This window comes from Clarias gariepinus, chromosome 12 (genome assembly GCF_024256425.1).
Source record: "Clarias gariepinus isolate MV-2021 ecotype Netherlands chromosome 12, CGAR_prim_01v2, whole genome shotgun sequence".
Classification (NCBI taxonomy): domain Eukaryota; kingdom Metazoa; phylum Chordata; class Actinopteri; order Siluriformes; family Clariidae; genus Clarias; species Clarias gariepinus.
In genome coordinates this window covers 20,834,860-20,859,142 of record NC_071111.1, presented here as the reverse complement: position 1 = coordinate 20,859,142, position 24,283 = coordinate 20,834,860, and the positions used below count along the sequence as shown (strand labels likewise).

Here is a 24,283-nt window from a genome sequence, read left to right as displayed (position 1 = left end):
ACAGTCAAAAAACTAGTGGCCAAAATAAAATATACAAATTATGTTTTGTTTACTATTTATATTCTTTGTTATTATGCTTTCTTAATGTGAAAATATACTGTCCTTGTTTAATGATAATCATTTTTGTTAATCCTTTGTAGATTTGCACAAGGTTTACATCTACGGCAAGTAGACATGCTTCAAGATGGCATTGCAAAAAGCACAGCAACACTTTCTATGATGTCAAAGAAACTTAGAAGAATTTGTGTAAAAAGCCTGAAAAAGCACAGAAAGAAAAAGAAGCAGAAAGTTGGTGGAGTTAATGTCATTGTTCACATTGATGAGAGCAAGTTCTGCCATAAACGCAAGGTAATGTAATCTAAATGTTCAATGCACTTGATGAAATGTGTTACATTTTTTAGAACCTGAAAGAATTGACATCGGTATGTGCATTGTAGTTTAGGATAGATTAGTGGTTTTTAAATGTTTTATACCAAGTACCACCTCCAAAAATATTGGAAAATGTTACCACCATAATGACCAGCATTAAAATACAGTAGCATAGTAGGCCTAACTATTCAGCTACAGCTCTGCAGAGTTTAAAAGTGAGACAGTCAGCCACATTGAACATTAACACTGCACAGTGCTTACTAACAGATAAATAATAAACTTAAACTTAAATAATGATTTAATTAAAATGTTAAATAGTTAAATAAAAACTACTGCACATGTGAATGTAAAAATTAAAAAACTTTTTTTTTACGTTTATTGCTAAGTTTATTGATGAATTTTTTAAAATTTCTTCATAAAACTGGCATCTGTCCATTCCTTTACGCTACTAATCAGAGCCGGATGTTGTGACATGCAGACTGTAAAAAATGTCTATTATCATGTAATTATTTCTGACTAGTAATACATTTCCACAGTGTCAAGAGACTATTCAGATTATTTTCTAACACTGTTCATACTGTTTTGGTAGTATGGAAGAGGACGCTTTGGTAACACCTGGAAGAGAAAGCGAACATGGGTTTTTGGTATACTTGAAATCAAAGCTGCAAGCAGACGTCCAATTCTTCGACTTGTGAAGAGAAGAAACAAGGAGACCCTTGTTCCAATCATCAAAAAACATGTCAAAAGAGAAAGTCTTGTAGTGAGTGATGAGTGGAGAGCGTATGCCTGCCTTTCCCAGGAGGGCTACAAACATGTGAGAGTCAACCACAGCCAGAATTATGTAGATCCACAAACAGGACTACACACTCAAAACATTGAGAGAGCGTGGCAGACATATAAGAGGGAAATTTGGCGTATGCGGGGGAATCGGTCTGAGAACGTCTTAAAAAAACAGCTCTGCTTCATTGAGTGGACTTACTGGTTAGCCAGAAGACATAAACATGGTGTACTTGGACGACTTCTCAAGGACATAAGGAATGGTATGTGGTGTATGTATGTATATATATGTATGTATATATATATACTTTATTTATGTTTGTTTTATCATTTGACAGATGGGAACATTGAGATAATAACCACTGGAGATGAGGGGCCACCGGCCATGATGGTGGACACCAGCACTGACACTAGCACTGATTCAAGCTCTGACTCCAGCACTGACTCCAGCTCCAGCTCTACCTCTGACTCTTCAGATAAGGAAAAGAAGAAAAAGGAGTATAAAAAAAAGAATGGCAAGAAGAGAAGCAAAAAAAGAAAGAAGGAAAACAAAAAGGCAAAGAGGTCAGGCGGAAAAGGAGAGCGAGGTATGTTAGGCTCTTAAGACATGCTGTATTTGTTTAGGTATCAAGTGTTGAGGTTATATTTTTAGGATTTGAGACATTCTGCACACTGTCCACCAATATCAATCTTATCATCTCTCTTTTGAATTACATGAAATCAAACCTTCATCCAAGTTGCAGCTTTTTGGGAAGCACTGTGCAACTAAGTCTCACCCTGTGTCTCACCCTGCAACTAAGACACCACACAAGACACAAAACAGAACTCATTGGTGATTTCTTCACATTGTTTTTTCTTTCAGTTGCCTCAATCTCGGATGTGGTGAAAAGATATCGGCGTGTCCTCAAACATGTGCAAAGAGGCTTCAGGATGACCACAGCTTTCAAGAAAGCTCGCGTTTCAAGAAATGCCGTGAAAGACACGGCAGCAATTGCAGAGATTTACATAGCTGACAAAAGTCTCCTAAGCCAGTTCAAGGGTAAATACACACTTCTGAAACTAGCGCAAATTTGTCAGAAAAAAATAGTTGGTGAGCTGGCAGAAAAGATAATTGAAATGAAAAACAACAAACAGCTCATCCCCTTTTCTGCCAAGAAAGCCTGAATGTATGCAGGATGTAACAGGATGTTAGCAGGATATTTTTGTTTGTTTGTAAGATTGTTAAACAGGCAAGTTTTATTTTTTCATAATGTGAAATGTTGGTGTGCTGATGGTGAAGTTGCGTGACCCCTATACGGTGACATGGTGCTGCCAGTGCAGCATGTTTATTTTATTGTTTTTCTTTTTGTTTTATGATCTGATACCCTGGTGAACAATGGGTTTGTGTTAACATATTGTTAATAAAACAACGTTCTCTCATATCCTGCCTGTAGTGTTTTGTCTATTGTATTTTATCGTCTGGTACTGACTTCTTATCTTAAATGGTAAATCTGTTGTCTATTATTAATGGATGGCTGTATGTGTTCTGTTAATAGCTTATTGACTTTCTACAGTTATCAACTGTTTTTCACTTTATTTGGACAGTCCTAAAATGTATCTACATATGCTTAGTAGAGAATGCCTACTAATAGTCTGCTGAACGTAAACTGTACATTAGTTGACAAGCAACAGATGTGCAACTAATGTTTAGTTGACTATCAACAGATAATAAACTAGTGATTTTGGGAAAATAAAAAAGAGATGGTTAAGTAATTAGTTATCTGATGCATTTGAGACCCTTGATTAAAGATATATGCTCTTGATCATATGTTGACATGGCTGTAGACTATCAACTGATAGATTAATTCTGAGTAGTTACTATTAGATAATAACCTGTTAAGAAAGACATGCTGAAAGTCAACATGCACTTTTTATAAAATCCATAGAATAGAAAGTAAATTGCAGTTTATAATCTACAGACAGTTAGTTGATTGTATGTTGCTTGTCTGTTAAAACAATGTTGTTGAATGTCAACTGATGCACTGTTGACACGCTACTAAATGACTACTGGTAACTAGTAGAGTGTCAACAGATGGACTATCAAAATAAAGTGTTACCCAAATTGGGAAGGGCAATCAAACTAATCTGTATGTCTTTAAACTGTGGGAGAAAAATAAAGTACCCAAAGAAAACTGACCAAACACAAAGAGAACTCTATGCACACAGATGTGGAAATCAAACGCTCGACCCAGGAGGTGCAAGGTCACAGTGCTAACCACTAATCCACCATGCTGCCAATCGCCTTTCACATATTAGAAAAAATTGGTTTATATGAGAATGTATTTTAAGTAAAAACACCTACAGCACATCTCACCACTGTGTTACAGCTGTCATACATGTTCTGCATTACTCTAACATGGTTCTCTGTCTCTCCAAACTTACACATACAGTACAATACCACAGCTCCTCTCTCTGCACTCTGTCATATGTTTTAAGTGAAAAGTAGTAGTTTCTTCTTGTTTTGTGTGCAATTATTGTTATATATAGTATATATACCAATTCAGCAAATCATCTGCCTCCATCTAACCCTATCCTCTGCGTCCTTACCTCATCATCCTCCTACCAATATACTCAAAATCTGTCCTCTAAGCATGTCCGAACCGCGTCAATCTGGCCTGACTTTACCTCTGTCATTCGATAGTTCAGGACTGGAGTTTCATACAAACATAAATAATTCTTTAGATTTTGTAAAGCTGCTTTTCAACGTCAACTGTTAAAAGCGCTATACAAATAAAATTTAATTGACTTGAATTGATTTTAATTAAATTGAATTAAATTAATTTTCAAAACATCTAATATGGGTTGTCCCTGTGATGGACTCATTCTTGATCCTATCCTTCCTTGTCACTCTGGCACGGTTATTGTGTTGGGTTGTAGGCGAGGCCTAAATGTGGAAGTAAAGACTTTAAGGTGTGTTTAATATATTATGAAGTAAACATAAACAAACAGACTATAACCAGGAACATACATAACATAAATCTATGATAACAAGAACAAAAACACAAAGCATGGCAAAAAGGCAAAAAAGGCAAAAAGGCACAATGCTGAAACACAGTTTAAACACAAGAGATGCAAAACAAACAAACTTAACTTAGGCACGTTCTTTATAACAAAACTAATGAGCCACCTCGGTTCAGGTGAGTGCCAGTTCCTGGAAACTGAAGTCCAATAAGCAAAAAAACAAAAGAGTCTCAGGGTGCAAGACGCCCTCTAGGGGTTAACCCTGACATAACCCCCCTCCTCAAAAGGTGCTACTCCAGAGATCCTGTGTCTGGCCTCCAGACACAGAGGCTGCAGATTCTGTCCCTAGGGCAGGGTGGTGGGGCAAGCAGGACAGAAGAGATTTCTCCCTAATCATGAAGCGTGACAGAAACGAGATCCTGGGTGAGCGCTGGGTTGTTAAAGCCGGGCAGCAGAGCAAGCACTGGGTCGACGTCCTCGAAGTCGGGCGGCGGAGCTGGCACGACGTCCTCAAAGCTGGATGGAGAAGGTAGCAGTGGGTTCTAGCAATGCAGCACTCTCTGGGTGGACTGGGCCCTCAGCAGGGTTCTCTGGCAGGTCTGGGCCTCCACTGAGGCTAACTAGCAGGTCTGGGCCTCCACTGAGGCTAACTAGCAGGTCTGGGTCTCCACTGAGGCTAACTGGCAGGTTTGGGTCTCCACTGAGGCTAACTGGCAGGTTTGGGTCTCCACTGAGGCTAACTGGCGGGTCTGGGCCTCCACTAAGCAAACATCATAGTCAATGATGACTCCTGTTTTAAATTCATCTGACATCCTGTCCATCATCAGATCAAACAAGAAGGGGCTTAGAGCCGATCCTTGATGCAGACCCACCTCCACCTTGAAATCTTCTGTCACACCTACAGCACATCTCACCACTGTCTTACAACTCTTATACATGTCCTGCACCACTCTAACATACTTCTCTGCCACTCCAGACTTCCTCATACAATACCACAGCTCCTCTCTCTTTCTCTACATCTGCAATAACACAATGCAACTCCCTATTACCTTCTTTATTAACATCCGTAAAGCAAATACGATATCTGTTGTACCTTTTCTCAGTTTGCACATCTCCATTATTTAAAAAGATCTGCACCAATACATTTGTCTTCCATTCCTCTGAAATCCTTTTAGCTCTCCTAAGCATTTCCATACCTCCACAGGTATGACATCAGGGCCAACATCGTTTCCACTCTTCTTCTTCTTCTTCTTCTTTAACACCCTCCTCACCTCATTCTTAGTAATTTTTGCTTCTTTCTGCTTCACAACAGTCACCTATTCTACTATTCATTCTCTTTCACGTTCCTTATTCAACAACTCTTTAAAGTATTCCTTCCCATTAGGTTTCTGGCATGTTTCAGTAAATTTCCATCCCTGTCTTTATTCACTTTAACATGCTGCACATACTTCCTGTCTCTTTCCCTTTGCCTCGCCAACCTGATCAACCTCTAATAAAATAAGATAAGATAAAATAAGATAAGATAAGATAAGATAAGATAAGATAAGATAAGATAAACTTTTATTAGTCCCACAAGTGGAAAATTTGTTTTGCCACGGCAGCATGTGGACAGTACAAGTTAAATAAATAAACAATAGAATAAATCAAATAAAATTGAAAATAAAATAGAATACTAACAGTATAAAATGTACACTATACAATCTGGGTATAGAATATGGACATCTGTGTAGTAAAATATTTACATAAATATATTTTTAGACTATAGTGAGCAAAGTTGACTAAGTGATATGTCTCTACACAATGAGTATATATACATACAGATAAATAGTGAGTGACAGGCATTTACAATAATGTATTAAATGTTTTAAATGCTCACTTTTCCCAGTTATGGTGGTTCCCCCAAGACAGAAAAAAATGGCATGTTTCACCATAGTATTACAGATACTGTAACTAGAGATATTGCACATCACTAGAAAATTGTACATGTACCATTATAATGTTATGTTCCAACATAACCACCATGGTGTAGTTTATGTGTGTTTGTTCGTTTGTGCGTTAGCTTGTGCGTGTGTGGTCAGAGTCTAAGTTGTACAGTCTGACAGTGGTTGGCAAGAAAGACTTACAGAATCTCCTCGTCCCACATAGTGGGTGCAGTAGCCTGCCACTGAAGGAGCTGCTCAGTGCTGTCAGGTAGCCCAGTATCCCTGTGTACTCCAGCTTGTCCCTCAGGATTGTGGGAAGGATGGTGTTGAAGTCACTGGAGAAATCAAAGAAAATGATTCTCACAGTGCTCCCAGCAGTCTCCAGGTGAGAGAGGGAACGATGCAGGAGGTGAATGATGGCATCCTCCACTCCAGTGCCAGGCTGGTAAGCAAACTGAAAAGGGTCCATTGATGAGCACACCAGGGGCCGAAGCTGAGCCAGGATAAGCCGCTCCAGGGTCTTTATCATGTGGGATGTTAGAGCCACCGGCCTGTACTGTAGCTGTTTAGGTCCTTGGAATGTGGGGTCTTCGGCACTAGTAAAACACAAGAGGTTTTTCAGAGCTGTGGAACTCTCCCAAGCTTTAGGCTCAGGTTGAAAATGAGCTCCATCACCCCACACAGCTGATCTGCGCAGGACCTGACAACTCTTGAGCTGATTTCGTCTGGACCTGCTGCCTCCTTGGCTTTGATCCTCCTCAGTTCCCTCCTGACCTGAATGTTTGAGAGAGACAGGCTGGAGCCATGTGTTGGATCAACCTCTAGCTACAGTACTTACTGTCCAACCTAGTATACAAGTCCTCATATGCTCTTTGTTTGGCCTTTGCGACCTCTACCTTCACCTTAGGCTGCATCTTGCTGTACTCCTGTCTACTCTCTTCAGTCCTCTCAGTGTCCCACTTCTTCTTAGCTAACCTCTTTTTATGTATACACTCCTGGACTGCCTCATTCCACCATAAAGTCTCCTTGTCCACTTTCCCTTTCCTGATGATACACCAAGTACTGTCCTACCTCCTACCTATCTCCCTGTTCACATTAGCTGTAGTTGTCAAGTAAACTGGCACCACCTCCTGACCACCCAGAACCTGTCTCAACTCCTCCCTGAAAACTTCACAACATTCTTTCTTTTTCAAATTCTACCACCTTGTCCTCTGCTCTGCCTTTGTCCTCTTCAGCTTCCCCACCATCGTCCTCCCTCACCTTACCAATACTTTGCAGTCACTGATCTCTTTCAGATTAAAACATCATCACAAGACGTACAGCAGACCACCTAAGTGCTTCTGCCTTTGCTTTTATTTGTCACCCTATGTTCCCGCTTCTTCAAAAATAAAGTATTTTATATATTACAGTATATTCATATAATCATAGTATTTAATAAATAATCACACAACAGTGCTCGGTGTTATAGTTACTGTACGTTTAACACACCCATATAAGGCAATTATAAAGATGTTTTTACGTGATTAGATTATTTAATGTCGATTACATTATTAACTTTACATGACACTAATTTACAAAGAACACTTAATTGTCCTGCTTGGGTGTGTCAAAAAGCAATAAGATTTAACAAAATTGTATATACAGGTATTGTATGTGTGTGTGCGTGTGTGTGTGCGTAATAAGGCAACCTTTACTTAAGAGACTTTATTTATATTAACTTTATTATATCGTAAGACACTAGGCTAGATCCATACTAATTCATGAGACTGAACTAGATTTTCTGCTTTTGTTATTATACACCCCAGCCTTTGTTTTTTTTCTTAACAGGTGTGGCCTAGAGAGGCGGATAATTATTGGTATGACGCGGTTGCACAAGAAGTGTTCTCGGCTTATGCTGAGGTTTTTGCCATTACCTAAAGAAGATGGATCAGCAGTTGAGCAGTTCTGGAGGGTCTCTTAGTGTCAAAAATGTAAAACTTTTAAGAGTATTGTTTTTGTCTTTACTAGCACTGAGTGTTTTCACATATTTTGCTGTTTATCAAGATGAAGCTAAAACTCTTCCAGCTCTTGGTGAGTAGTGATTTCTTTTACCATCAGTAAATTAATACGGTATGTACTGTATAGCTAAAGAGTGGTTTGAACTCTGGGATATGGTAATCGTTCTAATCTAACAAAACACAAAAAATCTAGCTTGAAAAAAGCCAAAAACCAAACTTTGTCCATTTTATTAGCCACTAAATTGGATAAAATAATGAGCAGACTTAACGTGTTCTTATGTTTCTTCCAATCTGGATAACAACATGTCATCCAATCTACAAATTGGTGTTACATGTGGTTTTTGCTTCATGCAGTTCATTAAACATTTAAGAAGCAGCCATAGAAATTCTCAGGAAAACTGTAATGCAAAATATATATATATATATATATTACTTTTAAACCTGAAATGATCAGAAATTACCAGAGATTAATTGGATCACTATAAGGAGTCTGTTAATTTACGTAAAAATTAATTTTAAGTTCTAATCTGCAAACATTTTCTGTTTCAAAATCCTAATAGTTTTCCTTTTATCTGTAGAAAGACATTTGGTATTTTACATTATTTACATGCATGGTACATGCAAAGGCATCAATAAGCCATTAGGAAATACATATTGCAATATACAGTATACTGCTCAATGAAATTTAGTTCCCAGTTTCACAGCAATGTCCTTGTATGTGTATGTACAGTTCAAATCAAATGGGATCTGTAGGTAATTAAGTGTTCCCCTCTGTATTTAAGAGATATATTTATATTGCAAACTTGTTTTTCTAAAAAGTTATTGTTACAATTATAAAGGGTTTGTCCCATCCTACTGTAGATCAACTACAACATCCCAGATTTTTTTTTTTTTTAATGACTACACAAACTTTATAGGGAGTAATGGAAACACCTTAATTTTTATTGGAAAATGTTGCCATGAGTCATGATCAATTTAATTCTAATGCCACGCCCCCATTTTGCACTCATGACTGTCATCTATGATTTGTTTCCATATAAGGGTCATATCTTAATTTCTAAATAGCATAAAAAGCTAAACATTGGCTTACCCTGGTTTAGGATACATCTGGAATAAGTTATGGGCTTCTAAACATAGAATTTTGAGTTGCTGGCAAACACTGCTTTTTTAGATTTTGATCTGCTGATTTTGATGGCTGTAGGGTGCTCAGTGGGCTAAATATTCTACTGTATTGTTATTATTTAGGGAGGACATTATAGGCTATATTATTATTGCTATTATTATTATTATTATTATTATTATTATTATTATTATAAAGGAAAGTAAGGGCACAGATGACTGTCTAGATAGATGGCAATATACAGGTAATATACATTTATACAGTTTAACAAAAGAAAATACTTTATCTTCACCATGATTTGTGCAAGTATAATCAATTAAACTAATCCTGTTCAGTATAAACTTTCCCTGAAAAGAAAAGGTGTTTTTAACAACCCCATATTAGCTACACATGATATATAAGTTATCAAATGATCAGCCTTTTCATATTTTCTCTTTTCTCTTTCTTTTCAACTGTTTGGTGACAGTACAGCATTAATCAGAACCTTGATGTACTACAATAAGATTTAGGACATAGGCCAATGCCAACTGTTTTTGTTGGGCATTTTATTGAGCATAAATTTAAATATTTATCATACATACTGTAATATTCAAAATATTACATGTCAAGCACATTTTTCTTAACAAAACAATGAATAGCATCTTAAGATAAAAGAAAGTTCATTTAGCTAACAAGTGTGCCATTACTTTTAAGTACCTCGTATCTGGCCAAAGAACTATCAATCCACAGTATCTTCACTTTGATCACAATCGAACAATTAACTTAAAATGATCATGTGCCACTTTAATTGTTTTAAATCCTGTGTGAGAAAATGTTCTATTACCGGAAGTATAATTTAGCTGAAATTATAATTAGCTAAGTAAGGTTATCAGTCATCATGACATTGTCCAGCATTCAATTCCTTGATGTTCCACCAGGTAGTTCTTGAATTAGCAGTGCCACAAGTTTCACAATAAAATAAAAAGTGGTAATGCATTGGCAATGTATATAAACGCTTAGTAAGTAAGTCTTCACACAATTTATCTACAACATCTTTAAACTTGTGCCATGCATTAAATTGCTATCATCATATAATTGTTTTCTTGTGATGTGGGTAATGTTAATATACATAGGCCTATATATATATATATATATATATATATATATATATATATATATATATATATGAAGTTTGCATGATGGAGTTTGCATGTTCTTCCTGTGCTTGCTAGGTTTCATTTGGGTACTCTGGTTTCCTCTCACAGAGACTAGGCTAATTGGCAATTAGCCTGTGTGTGATTATGTATGTGTGCCCTGTGATGGTTTGGCACCCTGTGTTATATGCACCCGAAAGTGGGTCAGTTAGTTATATTTACACCAATTATGGCTACAACATGTATTTTAAACTTTTGTATATCTCATTGTCATGAGATATCTACACAGTTGTCCGTGCCCTGCAAAATGCTGCATGGGTCTTTGACTTGTGAACACACTGACATGTCTATATATCTGAGATGTGATGTGAAGGTTGAAATTTGGTGTTTGAAAGTTTGCCTGGGTATCTTTCCTGAATAAGGATTATATATTGGCCCTATAGTTCAAAATCTAAAACTGTTGACATGGTTTGTGGGTGCAAAAAGGGAATGTGGTACTGTAGCTGAAATTATAACTTGTGGATACAGTAATCTTTCCAAATACAATTTATGTTTTTCTCCTACTGTTACCCAGGATTCTTTTGGAAAGTTCAAATTAGAATCTGAGATAGCAACTAGTGAAACTTTCCTGAAAATTGCTTGATTTGGCAAGGAATGACTACATTTGCAAATTATTACAATCAGTTTAAAATATTAGTAATAATAGTTCTAAGGACACAAGACTGTTTATAATAAAATGCAAGAATTCGATGTACTTAGCAAAAAGACTAAAATGTTCCTAATATAAAGTACAGTATAGTTATAGATACACACAGATGCAAACACTCAGGATGATTAGTAGAGGTGTTTTAATTCTGTTTTCTTTAGTGCAATTAATTTTTGTTATTTACTGTTTGTTTGTATTTATGTTTGTTTGTTTGTTTGTTTGTTTTAATCTAGATATCCGTCCAAATGTTATATGCTAAATGTTTAGATTGTATAGATTGTATGTATAAATGGGAAAGTATCAAAAATATATATTTGAAATTTTGTGCCTTAAAATCTGATCAAACCAAGCGGTTTATTAATATCGTCAAATCCGTCATAGCAACCCATGCTCACTCGGTGCTCGACATTAACACTTGCCTGATTGAAGTGACAAATAAAGTGGAATTGCAAGTGGAATGCTTATACTGTGCCTGATTAGGCAAGAAGGAGATGAAAACAACATGTTCACAATCAGGACGGGAGAGACAGAGAGAGAGAGTGAGAGACAGAGAGAGAGAGAGAGAGAGAGACAGAGACTTTTTGGGGGGTTTTACTATGGACTTCTACTAACTGTACACCTGAGTTATATTTGCTCTTAGGAATCAGTACTTTTACTTAAGTACACTATTAGTATACTGGGCTCAATTAGTACTCACTCCTATTTCATAGATCTTGCATTCTACAGTAACCAATCACAGAGAAAATTTGGGTAACCAATCATACTGTAAGACTTGTCAGGAAATAAAAGTTATTCTTCCGTCTTACTGCATCTTTTAGTCTTAAAATGTGCCCAGTGTTATCTTTTGCACTCTGAAACACTTCAATAATTCTAATGTGACCCAAAAACAAAAGCCTGGCGTTGATCTCCGTCTCAGATATCCTTTCAAATCCTTATTCTTGATGCATTACAGCAAAGCAGTGTTCAAGAACGGTGTGTACATCTGATCTACTAAACTCTTTCATAAATATCAGTAAGATAGCTGTTAACTGTTTACAGTTGATTAAGCATAAGGGCGTGTTGCACATACTGTAGTACACACGTAAAACTCTTCGTGCCCCTGGCTTAAAGGCGTGACATGAATCCACCTCCATTCCTTTCATACAGAACATCAATGTGCAATGACGGCACAATATTTCAACCTTACACCTTCCTTAGCCCCTTTTTTTTCCATTAGGGGATAAAAACTGCGCTACAGGATCACGAAGCAAAACAGCAAAGAGAATGTCCGAAGAGTTTTTTTGTTGCGTGCCTCAGGACAGAAAGTAAAAGAAATTGTTTATAATAATTGATAAACATAAAAATAAACAGAAACAGAAAGCTAATTGCCCGTATAATAAGGCACAATTACAGATGAATATAACTCTACTTAAGCAAAACAAAAACAGGTATGCAAAGAGTAACTGCGAAACAGGGAGTGGTCAAGCAAGGTGCAAACTGTACAATCGAGACTGACTGTGTGTGGAAATGCTTTTTTTTCTTTTTTTGTTTCAGGATTTTGGGAAAGCCACCACCATGGGCACTCCTCCGCTCAGGTGAAATATAATTAGTTTTTTTTCCCCTTAATAAATTGCTCCTTTATGACATTTAATTTTAAAGAATGTAGACATAATATTCTAAATTGTAGATTTTTTAATGCCTCTTTTTTTCTTTTCTTCAAAAGAAACGAGCCCAAGATGAACAGCCATTATGGAAACCTGCGGTAACAAACACTTTTTTTTAATTAAATTTTTTAATTTTTATCATTAATTTAAGCATGGTAAAATATTAACTTAAATAAGCATGTAATTTTATTTTTATTATTAGTGCAGTTTTTTTAATTTTTTTTTAAACTTTATATTGTGTGAACAGTTTCTAGGTGAAGTGAACATGCATGTTTTCGAGGACTGGTGTGGAGGTTCTGTGAGTCAGCTAAGAGCAAACGTGCTGTACCCTCTTTTCCCCCATGTTAGTAAAATCTTTCATGCTTCACCCACACACCCAAACATGAACATGCAAGCACACACACACACACACACACACACACACATACACACACAATCATTGGCAGGTTTCTTAGACTCGAAGAAATTGTTGCACCAAATGTAAATGAATAGTTTAAATAACAAAGACAAATTACTTCTTGACTGGTGTACATTGACATTGTCAACCTTAGAGTTACATTAATAAACAACCAATATTTGAATTGTATCTTTAGGCACTTTGTACCTACTTGCAGTAAAACATTTTTTTCCCCATGTCTTCAATATAATCTATATACATTTAATTTAGTTAACTTTATTAATATAAAGAAAAAAGGAGTGGGTTAAAACGTTTGCACAGTACTGTATATCTAAAAGCTGAATACTGAATCACAAATGTGGCTTTAACTCCTCAGTATACACATGTAACTCTAAATATGGTCCTAGCGATAACTAGTTGTACATTTATATTAACATCCTAAAGATTTATCTGGTAAGCATTTTTTTTCTTGATGACTGCAATCTCTGGCCATTTTGGTTTGCCAGGTTATTTATTATTGTTATGCTGATGTGATTGTTGCTCCTCAAAGTGTACAAAAAAAAAATATATTGAATCATTTATTTTAATTAGCCTCATAATGGCCTGAAACTGTACTTGCGTTAATATGTCCCAGGTCTCATTACAAAATCATTATTAAATGCATATACAACATATGAAACTGACTCCTAGATGCAAATGCCACAAAATTGAACTTTGCATTCCATGGTTTTATTTCTTGCACAATTGCAGTCTATCCACTAACATGCAAAATCTGATCAATAACCAGCAATATTATTTGTTACCATACTGTTAACTGCAATATATTTCAACAATGTGCCCCTTGACCATGCTCAAAATCAAGTATTTTAAACAAACACTGAAAAAGAAATGTTGATGTTTAATAACATTTGACTGATGTTTTTGTGTATACATAAAATAATTAGAAATTCCAGATTTAAAAGCAACCTCAATTCACCAAAATCTGTATTATATGGTATCATTGTCTTAGACCCGCACCACAATCGGCCGGCTGGCTATTAATGCTGGATGGAAAAACTATGGTGTGCGAATTTTTGGATATCTTCATCCTGTAAAAACTGGTGCGTTCTCTTTATTGTTTTCTTTTTAATTAATTAATTAATCAATTAATTAATTAAGTAAGTAATTAATCAATCAATTAATTAATGAATTAGCTGAATGACAGGAATTGATAAGTAATAATTGTTGTTTAATATAAATTATGGTTAGCTAATTAATTATTTAATGTATTAAATAATTAACTACGGTTGTCAAAAGTACATACCTTTTTTTTCTAAGCTGGTGTCCTGACCTTTTTCATTGTATATAAATTCTTACCAGATGAATACATTTTTGCTGTTGCCTCCGACAATAACGCAGAAATCTGGCTGAGTTCAGATGACAGCCCTAAAGGAGTCAAACTTATAGCCTACCTTGGCAAGGTAAAAATTTTCACTCATAGGTTCAGTTTTCCTGACACTGGTAAACAAGGTGAAGCATAGACAGCAGTAATTTTAATAACATTAAAGAAAAAATTATTATTATTATTATTATTATTATTATTATTATTATCAAGACCTATTCTATGCTTAATTGCTCTTACTGATTGTCAGTCAGACAGGAAATGAATGGGCAGCCCCAGGAGAGTATGAGAAATTTTCCTCTCAAACATCACTACCTGTTTTGTAAGTGATTCTCTGATAAATGCCTACTGTACACTTTTTCGTACAGTAAATATAAAACTTTATTAATGAATTAGCTCTTTCTCTGACTGTAAACTCTTTATGTGCATTAATCAATACATTACTTTTTATAGACTAACGAAAGACAAGCGGTATTTCTTTGAAGTACTCTACAAACAAAGTGAAGGAATTGATCACCTGGAGGTCGCAGTACGTATACTTCAGTATTTCTAATAATTACTGTATATAGTTGCTACCTGTGGCTATTAGTTAATGGAACTCATCTCTTATTAGTGCAATTACACAAGTGTCACTAACCTTATTGCATAGCAGTAAATTAAAAGCGATAAACAGGGAAATTGTTCAGGCATTAAGTAGCTACACTAAGTATCTGTCTTATATCTTAGTATCCCTGTCTGAGATGCTTATTATTCATTGGCTAAGAGATTTTATTACTTTTGTTGTTTGTTTGTTTGTTTGTTTCAGTGGCGTCTCAATAATGAAGATAGTAGTTTTGAGGTCATTACTGCAGAGTATTTGTCCCTCTATGTTGGTAAGTTGCAAGGCTACTTATTATTCATATTACATGTTACTCATATTATTCTAAATCAGCAGGATTTGTGTGTTGTTAAACTTTTAATATGCAGTTTCAGGCAGCCTAAGGTTTATATTACATTCGACTAATTTCCATAAAAAAATGTCAATATTTCATCAAACCAATGCCATTGCCATTATACAATATTTTACTTAACAAACTTAAGAAAAAGGCACTTCAATATGATGTGGTGCCACGTGATTTATGTTAGAGGTACAGTATCCCTGTCCATAAGATTCCTTATGGACAGGAATAAGTACAACCATGGACACTGTTCTGTCTTTGCACTTAGTCTCGCTCATATACAAAATAATTTGAAGTAATGGCTAAAAAAATTGCTAAAAAAAGAAAAAAAAAAAAAAGTGTGTTTTTTTGTTTTGTATATACAGATGAGTCCTCTCTACTGATGACTGAAAATGATCACATCCCGCAAACAAAAGCCAGTCATCAGTCGCGCCTTGACTCTGCTTACAAGACAGTAAAGGATGTGGACATGGTCAAAGCAGACTCACGAGACTTTATTTATAGTAGTAAGTGCTTATAAAAGTTATCATATGAAAAGAACTAATTAATGCCTTTATTTATTTGTATTTTATCTAATTATTTAATTATTTAGCTGTGTGTCTTTAGGGTTTTTGTTTTGAGGGGGTTTGAAGCATTTCCAAATACATGTTTGTTTCAATGAACTTCTGTTAATATAAATTTCAGACTCATATTATTCATATTTATCTATCAACAGTACCCCTGCTGGAGGAATCCAACTCGGAAAATTTGTTTCCAGAATGTGACTACTATCCAATTTATATATTTGACAACGAGACCATTGAGAGATATGATGGTATAAATTATGTAAGTACATCTTTACTTTATGTTTTCTGAGAAATAGTGCTTTTAAGGTTCATGCAAAATATTGTTTTTGTGTGTAGGTTTGTGTGTTTTTGCTATGTTTATGTCAGTTGATGTGGGGTGACAGTCAGATGGGGGTGAATTGACGGGGGATTGGGGGTGGACCAGAGTTTGTTTGTGCATACTTTTCAAGTAATCTAGCAGATTCAGAGTGACCACATACAATATGTATGTATGTATGGATGGATGGATGGATGGATGGATGGATGGATGGATGGATGGATGGATGGATAGATAGATAGATAGATAGATAGATAGATAGATAGATAGATAGATAGATAGATAGAAAAGCCAGGTGAGCTGTCTTAAATACATTCCTCGCAGTCCATTGACTCCCACAAATCCACAACCCCACTTCCCAAACCAAGCTAGTGTCCAGATTCACTAAGAAATTGAATGAATAAATAAACTGACAAATGAATAGAAAAATTATTTTAACCTCTAGAAATATTTTTTTAAGTTTATTGTATGTACAGTATATTTTGTTCTCATGGGATAATGGTTGATTGTGCTTTTTTATTAAGGTTCACTACTCAGCAGTGTATCCCAATGATCATACAAGACTAACACATGAACAGACTGATGATCAGAAGTGCTTTTATGAAAAGGATGAAGCTTACTTTAAAGAGTAATGTAGACTTTTTGTGATCATTCTCTCCTCCATAATAAAGTATTAATTGCATGTACTTTAAAATTGACATATTTACTGTATGCCTCTCTGTGTTTGTTCAATCTTTCAAGGGGTGGGTTTAGTCCCTTTCTAAAAATTGATAAGAAAGCAGACAACAAAAAGCCAGGTAGCTCACTGAAACTCTAAAACCTTTAAAATGTTTTTCATGAATAGTCTCATGTGAAATTTGTATTCAATGTGTTTTCTGTAATTCCTTACAGTGCCCAAATCCTTATCAAATAGTGAGGAAAAAGAGCCAAATTGGGAACAGGTCTTCCATGTAAATGCTTTGGATTTTCATTCAAAGCAGAGTGATGCTGTTATGGAGACCTGCAGAAAAGCTGGAAATATTATAATGCTCAAAAAAGAAGTCATGCCTGTGGTTCAAGCCTTAATAAATCAGCTACACACAACAAAGGCTACAAGGTTTATACTCACCCCCCATAGTATTTTCATTCTGAACGTTTTGGCTTGTGCTGGTGTCCAACAATTTGCAGCATTTAACTTGACTTTTCATGCATGTGCAGTGATTTCCACATAAAGCGTGTGCTAAATGTGGAGAGGAAATCAAATGAAACTACAGGCACTCGATACCTAATGGAGCTGGAGCTGGAGGACACAGAAGGGAAACGCTTTCTGTTCTCTAAATATTTATATCTTACAAAGGAGAAAAAAATAGAGAAGAATCCAGGACTACCTAAACTCTGTAGCCCAAAAGGTTTTTCCTGGAATCCAAAAGCAACAGTCCATGTTGTTCTAGCAGGTTAGAACTTACATATTTATAATAATCTCTTTTTTAAACATTAAATTAAAGCAATTCTAAGCAATAGGGCAAATCTTGTGTGCGTTGATTGTTCTTTTAAATCTTTTTTTTTTTATCATGTAAAATTAGTATCATTAAAAGACATTTACAGAAAGCTTGACCATCATCGGCAGGTCGACTGATAAAATACATTTCATTATTTCATTGCAAGGGTATTACTTTAGGTGAGTGGCCTCTTTCAGTAGGATATTGTACAATGTCACATTGAAAAAAAACGGTTAAGGAATGGCTTGAGGAACATTTACATTTACATTTAGGCATTTTGGCAGACGCTCTTATCCAGAGCGACTTACATTTTTATCTCATTACACATCTGAGCAGTTGAGGGTTAAGGGCCTTGCTCAAGGGCCCAACAGTGGCAACTTGGTGGTTGTGGGATTTGAACCTGGGATCTTCCGAACCGTACATGGCAAAGGGATCAAGGTATCGACTTGGCCTCCAAATTCCCCAGATCTCAATCCAGTCGAGCGTCAGTGGGATGTGCTGGACAAACAAGTCTGATCCATGGAGGCCTATTAAATCTAAGGATTTAATAATAATGTCTTGGTGCAGATACCACAGCACACCTTTAGAAGCAAAGTAAAGTACATGATTTAAGATATCAGAGCTGTTTTGGAGGCAGTGGGATGACATACACAATATTAGCCAGGTGTTCCAATGTAACAGTTGACCAAACTGCATCTTTTTAACAAAGTAAGCTTATGTGATTTTGGTTAATTATGGTGCATCCAAGTTTAAGTCCTGCAGTCCTGGGCATGCGGTTCTGTTGTGTTTAAATGATAGGGGTTTTTGGACTTATTGTTTTTTTTCTGGTTCTTATGTCAACAGTGAAAAACCAAGGGAGATGGATCATGCATTTTATAAAGGAAATGGAGAAAATATACAAAGCCACTGGAGACAAAAACTTTAACATCATTATCATAGACTATAACAGCACCGATATTGATGTAGAGAAGGAACTAAAAAATGCTATTTTACCAAGGTACAACTTATGTACATTAATATATACATAAATGTTTTGCTTTGTATATATACAGTATATATGGTAGTTTCATTTAATATATTATTTATTTATTTTTTTGGGCCTATACACAGCTACCAGTTTAAAAGATTGGGTGGAGCTTTTGGCAGATCACCAGGACTACAAGAAGGAATAGATCTTGTTCAAGTAGGGAATATTTTGTAATTGTGCTTAATAATACACTAATATAATAAATTATTTAATAAAATTCTAAGGACTTTAAATGAATTGAATCTGCTGCCTCTCTAAATTTAAAACAAATAATTTAGTCACAGGATGTTTTCACTAATTTTTATTTTCTCCATCAGGATAATAGCAGCATTTTGTTCCTTTGTGACCTACACCTGAATTTTCCTGTGACAATAATAGACACTATACGGAAACACTGTGTGCAAGGAAAAATGGCATTTGCTCCTGTTGTAATGAGACTGGAATGTGGAGCCACAGTGCAGGCTCCTGCAGGTAATGATTATATAGTACACATTGAATGAGTTTGTGATCTATATTCATTTACAATATACAAAATTGTCTGTGTGATTTTTTCTTGTTTTTTTTCTTTGGTGTTATCATTTTTGTCCTGCAACTCCTCTACCTTATATAGTAATTATAATAATAGTTTTTTTTTCTGTGACACAGGTTTCTGGGAAACTTATGGTTATGGTCTTGTTGGCATTTACAAATCAGACATTATTCGAATCGGAGGTATGAACACACAAGAGTTTACAGACAAGTGGGGAGGGGAGGACTGGGAGTTGCTGGACAGGTAAGCACAAACTAAATTACTGTACCAAGAAATGTAAAATAACATTATAATCTTCAAAAGTATAGAAACCATGAATCACACACACACACAAGTTTTATGTGATTATGTGTCTTATCTGAATTTTTTATTATTATTTTAACATAATAACTTGTATTCAATTTTTTTCAAAATAGCGTATTAAATTATATACTGTATATATTATATTATATAAAAACATGCTTTTATTTAGCTTATTACAATATTTAACTATCCATTTTCTATCCAAATGATACATTTGTTAAATATTAGTTTATACCATTTATTACATCTTAATCTGTATGGTATTTCCCATATGATTAAGTTTACCCAGATTATGCAATATGAATAAAACAATCAATAATTTAGCAGCAATTTTGTTTTGTAAAATGTTCTTTGTAAAATGGTATTGTACAAATATTCACATGAAATTTTGAAAGTGTAAAGACTGAAAATATCAATCAAATTAATTACAAATTCACTTGCATGCATACAAAATTATGCCTGGAAAATAAGCATTACAAGTTATTGTTAAATAAATTAATATTACATATTGAGAATAAAAAGAAAAAAAAAATCTTAAATTTTTTGTGAAGCTGCTTTGAGATAATGACCATTGTTAAAAGCACTATATAAATAAAATTGAATTGAATTGAATTATTAACTACATTATGCAAGTGAAAACAGTAAGGTATTGAAGTGCTAATAACTTACTTAACAGTTACCAGTTTCGTACTAGACATAACTTGTTTCCTACTTGAACAGTTTCTATTTGACCCACTTCTTTTCTTCTCATTCTGTCAACTCATCTGTTGTTCATCATTACAGTAAAGCAATTATGCCAAACGGTAGTTTAGAAAATTGGCCACAAGAACTAACTGAAGAATTCTTTAAGAAATAAGTGTATTTTAGAATTAAGTGCATCATAGGTGTTTAAAACACAGGTAACCATTTGTGACTGTGGTACTATGAAAATTGTTTAACCATCTGGTGTTTAGCTTCACAAACACACACACACACACACAGCGCCTGCGCACATAAATGGAAACACTTATCTGTCTGGATTTATTTAGGTAATTGGCAGGGGGTTTTTTGTACTTTATATTTTTAATTAATTATTTTTATGCATTTATGTTTTTGGGCTGTGAAACGAATAATGTAAGTTTCCATTATTTCTTATTGGGAAATTCTCTTTAGTTTACAAGTGTTTTGAAATATGAGTCCGTTTCTGAAACGAATTATGCTTGTAATCCAAGGTTACATTGTATGTCTTAAAAAAGAATTGATGCTAAGGCAGCAGGCTTAAATATGAACATTTTTCCTATATTTGAAAATGTTTTGTCTTTCAAAAGTTACTATAAATGATTAAAATAAAATAAAAATCTGCTAATAAAACAAGATAATTATAGGCCTAAAATTATATTTTACTTTATTATTATGCATTTCTATAATTGTTTGGAGATTTTAGTAAAATATAAGTGGCTTAGTGGTTAGCATTGTCACCTTGCACCTGGGTTTGATTCCTGTTTCGGTCTGTGTGCATACAGTTTGCATGTTCTTCCCATGTTAGGTGGGTTTCCTCTGGGTTCTCTGGTTCCATCCCACAGTCCAAAAAAACATGCAGATTAGTCTATTTGACATTTCCCGATTGGCCGTAGCATGTAAATGTTGACCAGAGGTCCTATTATGGTCCTTCAAATGAGAATTAATACAATGGTCACCATTGGCCTCGACAGTCCCTAGTTGGACTACAGAGGCTTCTTAATAGATGGATTAGTTAAATGTTCTATTTTTAAATGTGCTAAATGCCGATTTGCAATGCTGTACAGTATCTGTGTACACAAGGTTATAATATAATAAAACTTTGTGGTAAGGTCTTTGCTTGTGAGTGCACCAATAAGGATCCAGCTATTAAAGCACCACACTGGGACATTTGTAGTGCAAAGTATACAAAACCAAGTAAACCTTAATATAAATTAATACTACTGAAAGAACTTGAAGTGAAATAGGTAAACACAATGCTTAGCTACGACAAAAATTTCATAAACATTTTTGTAACAACAAAATGCTGAAAAATCATCCAATCTTTTTTTTTATCTCTCATTTAATATTCAGAATCTTACTGCACAAGTTAGAAGTGGAACGGCTCAACCTGAGGAATTTCTTACACTTCTTCCACACAAGGCATGGCATGTGGAATGAAGCTTAAACAGCATGAAGTGAAGGAGCTGGAAGGACCCACAGCACTTTGTATAGAGATTTTAAGTGATATAATTTGGTTATTTTTCAAGTCACCAACAAATTTTTTAAAATCCATAAACAAATTGAAACATATTTGAACTAACCCTTAAACAAGAAAATCAGCATTTACAGATTTTAGATATTTCCTAAACAATGTTTTAAAAATCCTTTTGACCATTTTAAGCTCTGTAAATAGTGGATATTAAATAAAAACCATGGTAGCTGGGAATATTACTAGGAATATTGGTTTTGCAAATTCAGTGATAATATTGTGATAGCAATATGTCTTTATTTGAATGAAAAACAATAACCCAGAAAAAAACTTTTGTCCTGCACCTTTTATGTTCATTCTTATTTGTCCTATTCATTCTGTTCGTACTGAATGTATGCACTTACGTACTGTATTTTTTACCGTATTTAGGTTTATACAGTATATTTTAAAATATGTAAGACTACAATTGCTATGGTCTAAATCAAAAACAGAATTAAGTGTTTTATAATATATTTTTTATATTTTGGAGGTGTATTATAGTGTATTTATTGACTCCTAACGATATAGAGTATGTATTTAAAAAAGTCATTAAAAAAATCCATAAAGTTTATGCTTATGTTTTAAAGTTGACAAGTTATGTGTGTTTTTTTCACTAAAATTCTCAGTAAATAAGAATTTCTTTACTAAGAAAAATAATACAGCACATTGGAACCTCAGATTGCGAGTAACGCAGTTTGCGAGTGTTCCGCAAGACGAGCAAAGATTTGTACTAAATTTTGACTTGAAAACGAGCAAGTCTTGGTTTATGAGTACCGAGTATTATGTAGCATGCATACGCTTCTTGTTTTGAGGCCGAGCATCACATGATCACAACTGAGCCAATGTTTTTTTTTCTCTCTTGCACTGCGGAATTGTGGGTCATCATTTCCCTTGCTGGTCTTGGTGCGCGTCTCTCACTGGTATAATCATTTTACTATGTTATTTACTATAACACTGTGACCCCGTGTGTGCATGTAAAACATATTTTATTTTGTGTTTGTAAGCACGTGTGTACAGCGTAAGTGTACTGTTTATTATGACACATGTGCGTGCATGTGTGTAAAGCAAAAGGAAGTCTCATTAGAGAGATTAAAGATCCATTGAAAGATTTTCTCTCTCTCTGTATCAGCCTGTCGTTATGTGTGCGTGCACGTAATCTGGCAATGTGCCCCTTCACACACACTCTTGCCATTATTCCCCCCACACCCTCCTCCGCTCGGCTTCACACACACACACACACACACACACACACACACACACACTCTCTCTCTCTCTCTCTCTCTCTCTCTGCTCTACATAGAAACACTGCTCTGTCACAATTCCTTTTAAAAGTAAAGTGCAGGTTTATTTGTGTGTTTTACTTTACAGCAGTGATTCCATTAGTATGCGTTTACCCCAGTATCATTAGTGATATTCCTTGCTAATTTTTACTATGAAACTTTCCGTTAATGTGTGTGTGAAGCTCAAATAAAAGAGGAGGAAGGTTTAATATGTAAAATGAGAAGGGGGAAAGGGGGAGGGGCTGAGTCCTCCTCTTCTCTTACCTTAGCTTTACACACATACACATTTAAATAAATTTTAGGCAGAGACGTCTGCTTGGTCTTGGTAATTCGTTTTAAACCCTTCAATTAGCCTTTTGATCAAAAAGCGTGTATGCGCAACTCACTTTCACTTTGCAAAAGGCAGTATTTATTGTTTAGTGTATATTTAAAGTGCATATATACAAAAAAACAATACTGGTATATACTTATCATACATTTTTGTGTTCTTAGTTGTGCTTCATCTTTTTGCACACACGCGGGTGCGTTACAATGGTAATGAGAATAATAACGATAATAAATTCGGAGCATTACTACTACTAATAATAATAATAATAACAATAATAATAATACTAAATGGCGAAAGCGCAATCAAAGAAGTATCATCATCGAAGGAGAGAAGAAAATGAAGAATAAATACATATCAGTATTTACAGTTTGAGCTCGACACATTTATGAGCTCTGTCGCTTGCTGTCAATGGGAGATAACACATTTTCGGCTTCAGTAGACACACAATACTTCAGACTGAAACATGACTGCCCCCTACAGGTAATGAACAGAATTTTCACAGCTTGCCACGCAGTGCCGCAGCAAGACTCGTTTTCTCGAAATGTGCGCTCCTAATGGCCAGATCTGTACACACACAGCACCTGTGCGCATAAACACTTATCTCTCTGGATTTATTTTGTACTTTCTTTTTAAGGTAAAGTGCAGGTTAATTTGTTTTTACTTTATATTTTGTATTAATTATTTTTACGTATTAATTTTTTTAGGCTGTGGAACAAATTATTTGTGTTTCCATTATTTCTTATTGGAAAATTTCGATTAGATTTACGCGTGTTTTGGAATGCGCAACTGCTTCTGGAATGAGAGATGCTCGTAATAGCTATGCTTTTAATAGCTTATTTTTTTAAT

At 35.1% G+C, this 24,283-nt stretch overlaps 2 protein-coding genes across 2 annotated transcripts; both read left to right on the top strand.

The window, feature by feature from the left end:
* Positions 1–250: 250 nt before the first annotated feature.
* LOC128534479 (protein FAM133A-like) lies at positions 251–2,565 on the top strand. The gene is made up of 4 exons (XM_053508922.1): positions 251–348; positions 959–1,409; positions 1,485–1,733; positions 2,009–2,565. The coding sequence occupies exons 2-4, from the start codon at positions 1,286–1,288 to the stop codon at positions 2,308–2,310; spliced, it is 675 nt and encodes a 224-aa protein (XP_053364897.1). The 5' UTR covers positions 251–348; positions 959–1,285; the 3' UTR covers positions 2,311–2,565.
* A 5,425-nt stretch (positions 2,566–7,990) lies between these two features.
* On the top strand, positions 7,991–22,311 carry b4galnt3a (beta-1,4-N-acetyl-galactosaminyl transferase 3a). The gene is made up of 20 exons (XM_053508777.1): positions 7,991–8,138; positions 12,558–12,598; positions 12,727–12,765; positions 12,915–13,010; positions 14,074–14,164; positions 14,424–14,524; positions 14,700–14,767; positions 14,899–14,974; positions 15,251–15,317; positions 15,749–15,889; positions 16,099–16,208; positions 16,790–16,893; positions 17,007–17,062; positions 17,157–17,361; positions 17,463–17,698; positions 18,587–18,740; positions 18,854–18,926; positions 19,088–19,241; positions 19,416–19,542; positions 21,673–22,311. The coding sequence occupies exons 1-20, from the start codon at positions 7,991–7,993 to the stop codon at positions 21,764–21,766; spliced, it is 2,181 nt and encodes a 726-aa protein (XP_053364752.1). The 3' UTR covers positions 21,767–22,311.
* The last annotated feature ends 1,972 nt before the right edge of the window (positions 22,312–24,283 follow it).

Coding starts and splice junctions, on each gene's coding strand:
- LOC128534479 (XM_053508922.1), top strand. CDS start 1,286: ATGCGGGGGAATCGGTCTGAGAACGTCTTAAAAAAACAGCTCTGCTTC. Junction 1,410..1,484: donor TCTCAAGGACATAAGGAATG/GTATGTGGTGTA, acceptor ATCATTTGACAG/ATGGGAACATTGAGATAATA. Junction 1,734..2,008: donor AGGCGGAAAAGGAGAGCGAG/GTATGTTAGGCT, acceptor TTTTTCTTTCAG/TTGCCTCAATCTCGGATGTG.
- b4galnt3a (XM_053508777.1), top strand. CDS start 7,991: ATGGATCAGCAGTTGAGCAGTTCTGGAGGGTCTCTTAGTGTCAAAAAT. Junction 8,139..12,557: donor TAAAACTCTTCCAGCTCTTG/GTGAGTAGTGAT, acceptor TTTTTGTTTCAG/GATTTTGGGAAAGCCACCAC. Junction 18,927..19,087: donor AAGGAATAGATCTTGTTCAA/GTAGGGAATATT, acceptor TTTCTCCATCAG/GATAATAGCAGCATTTTGTT.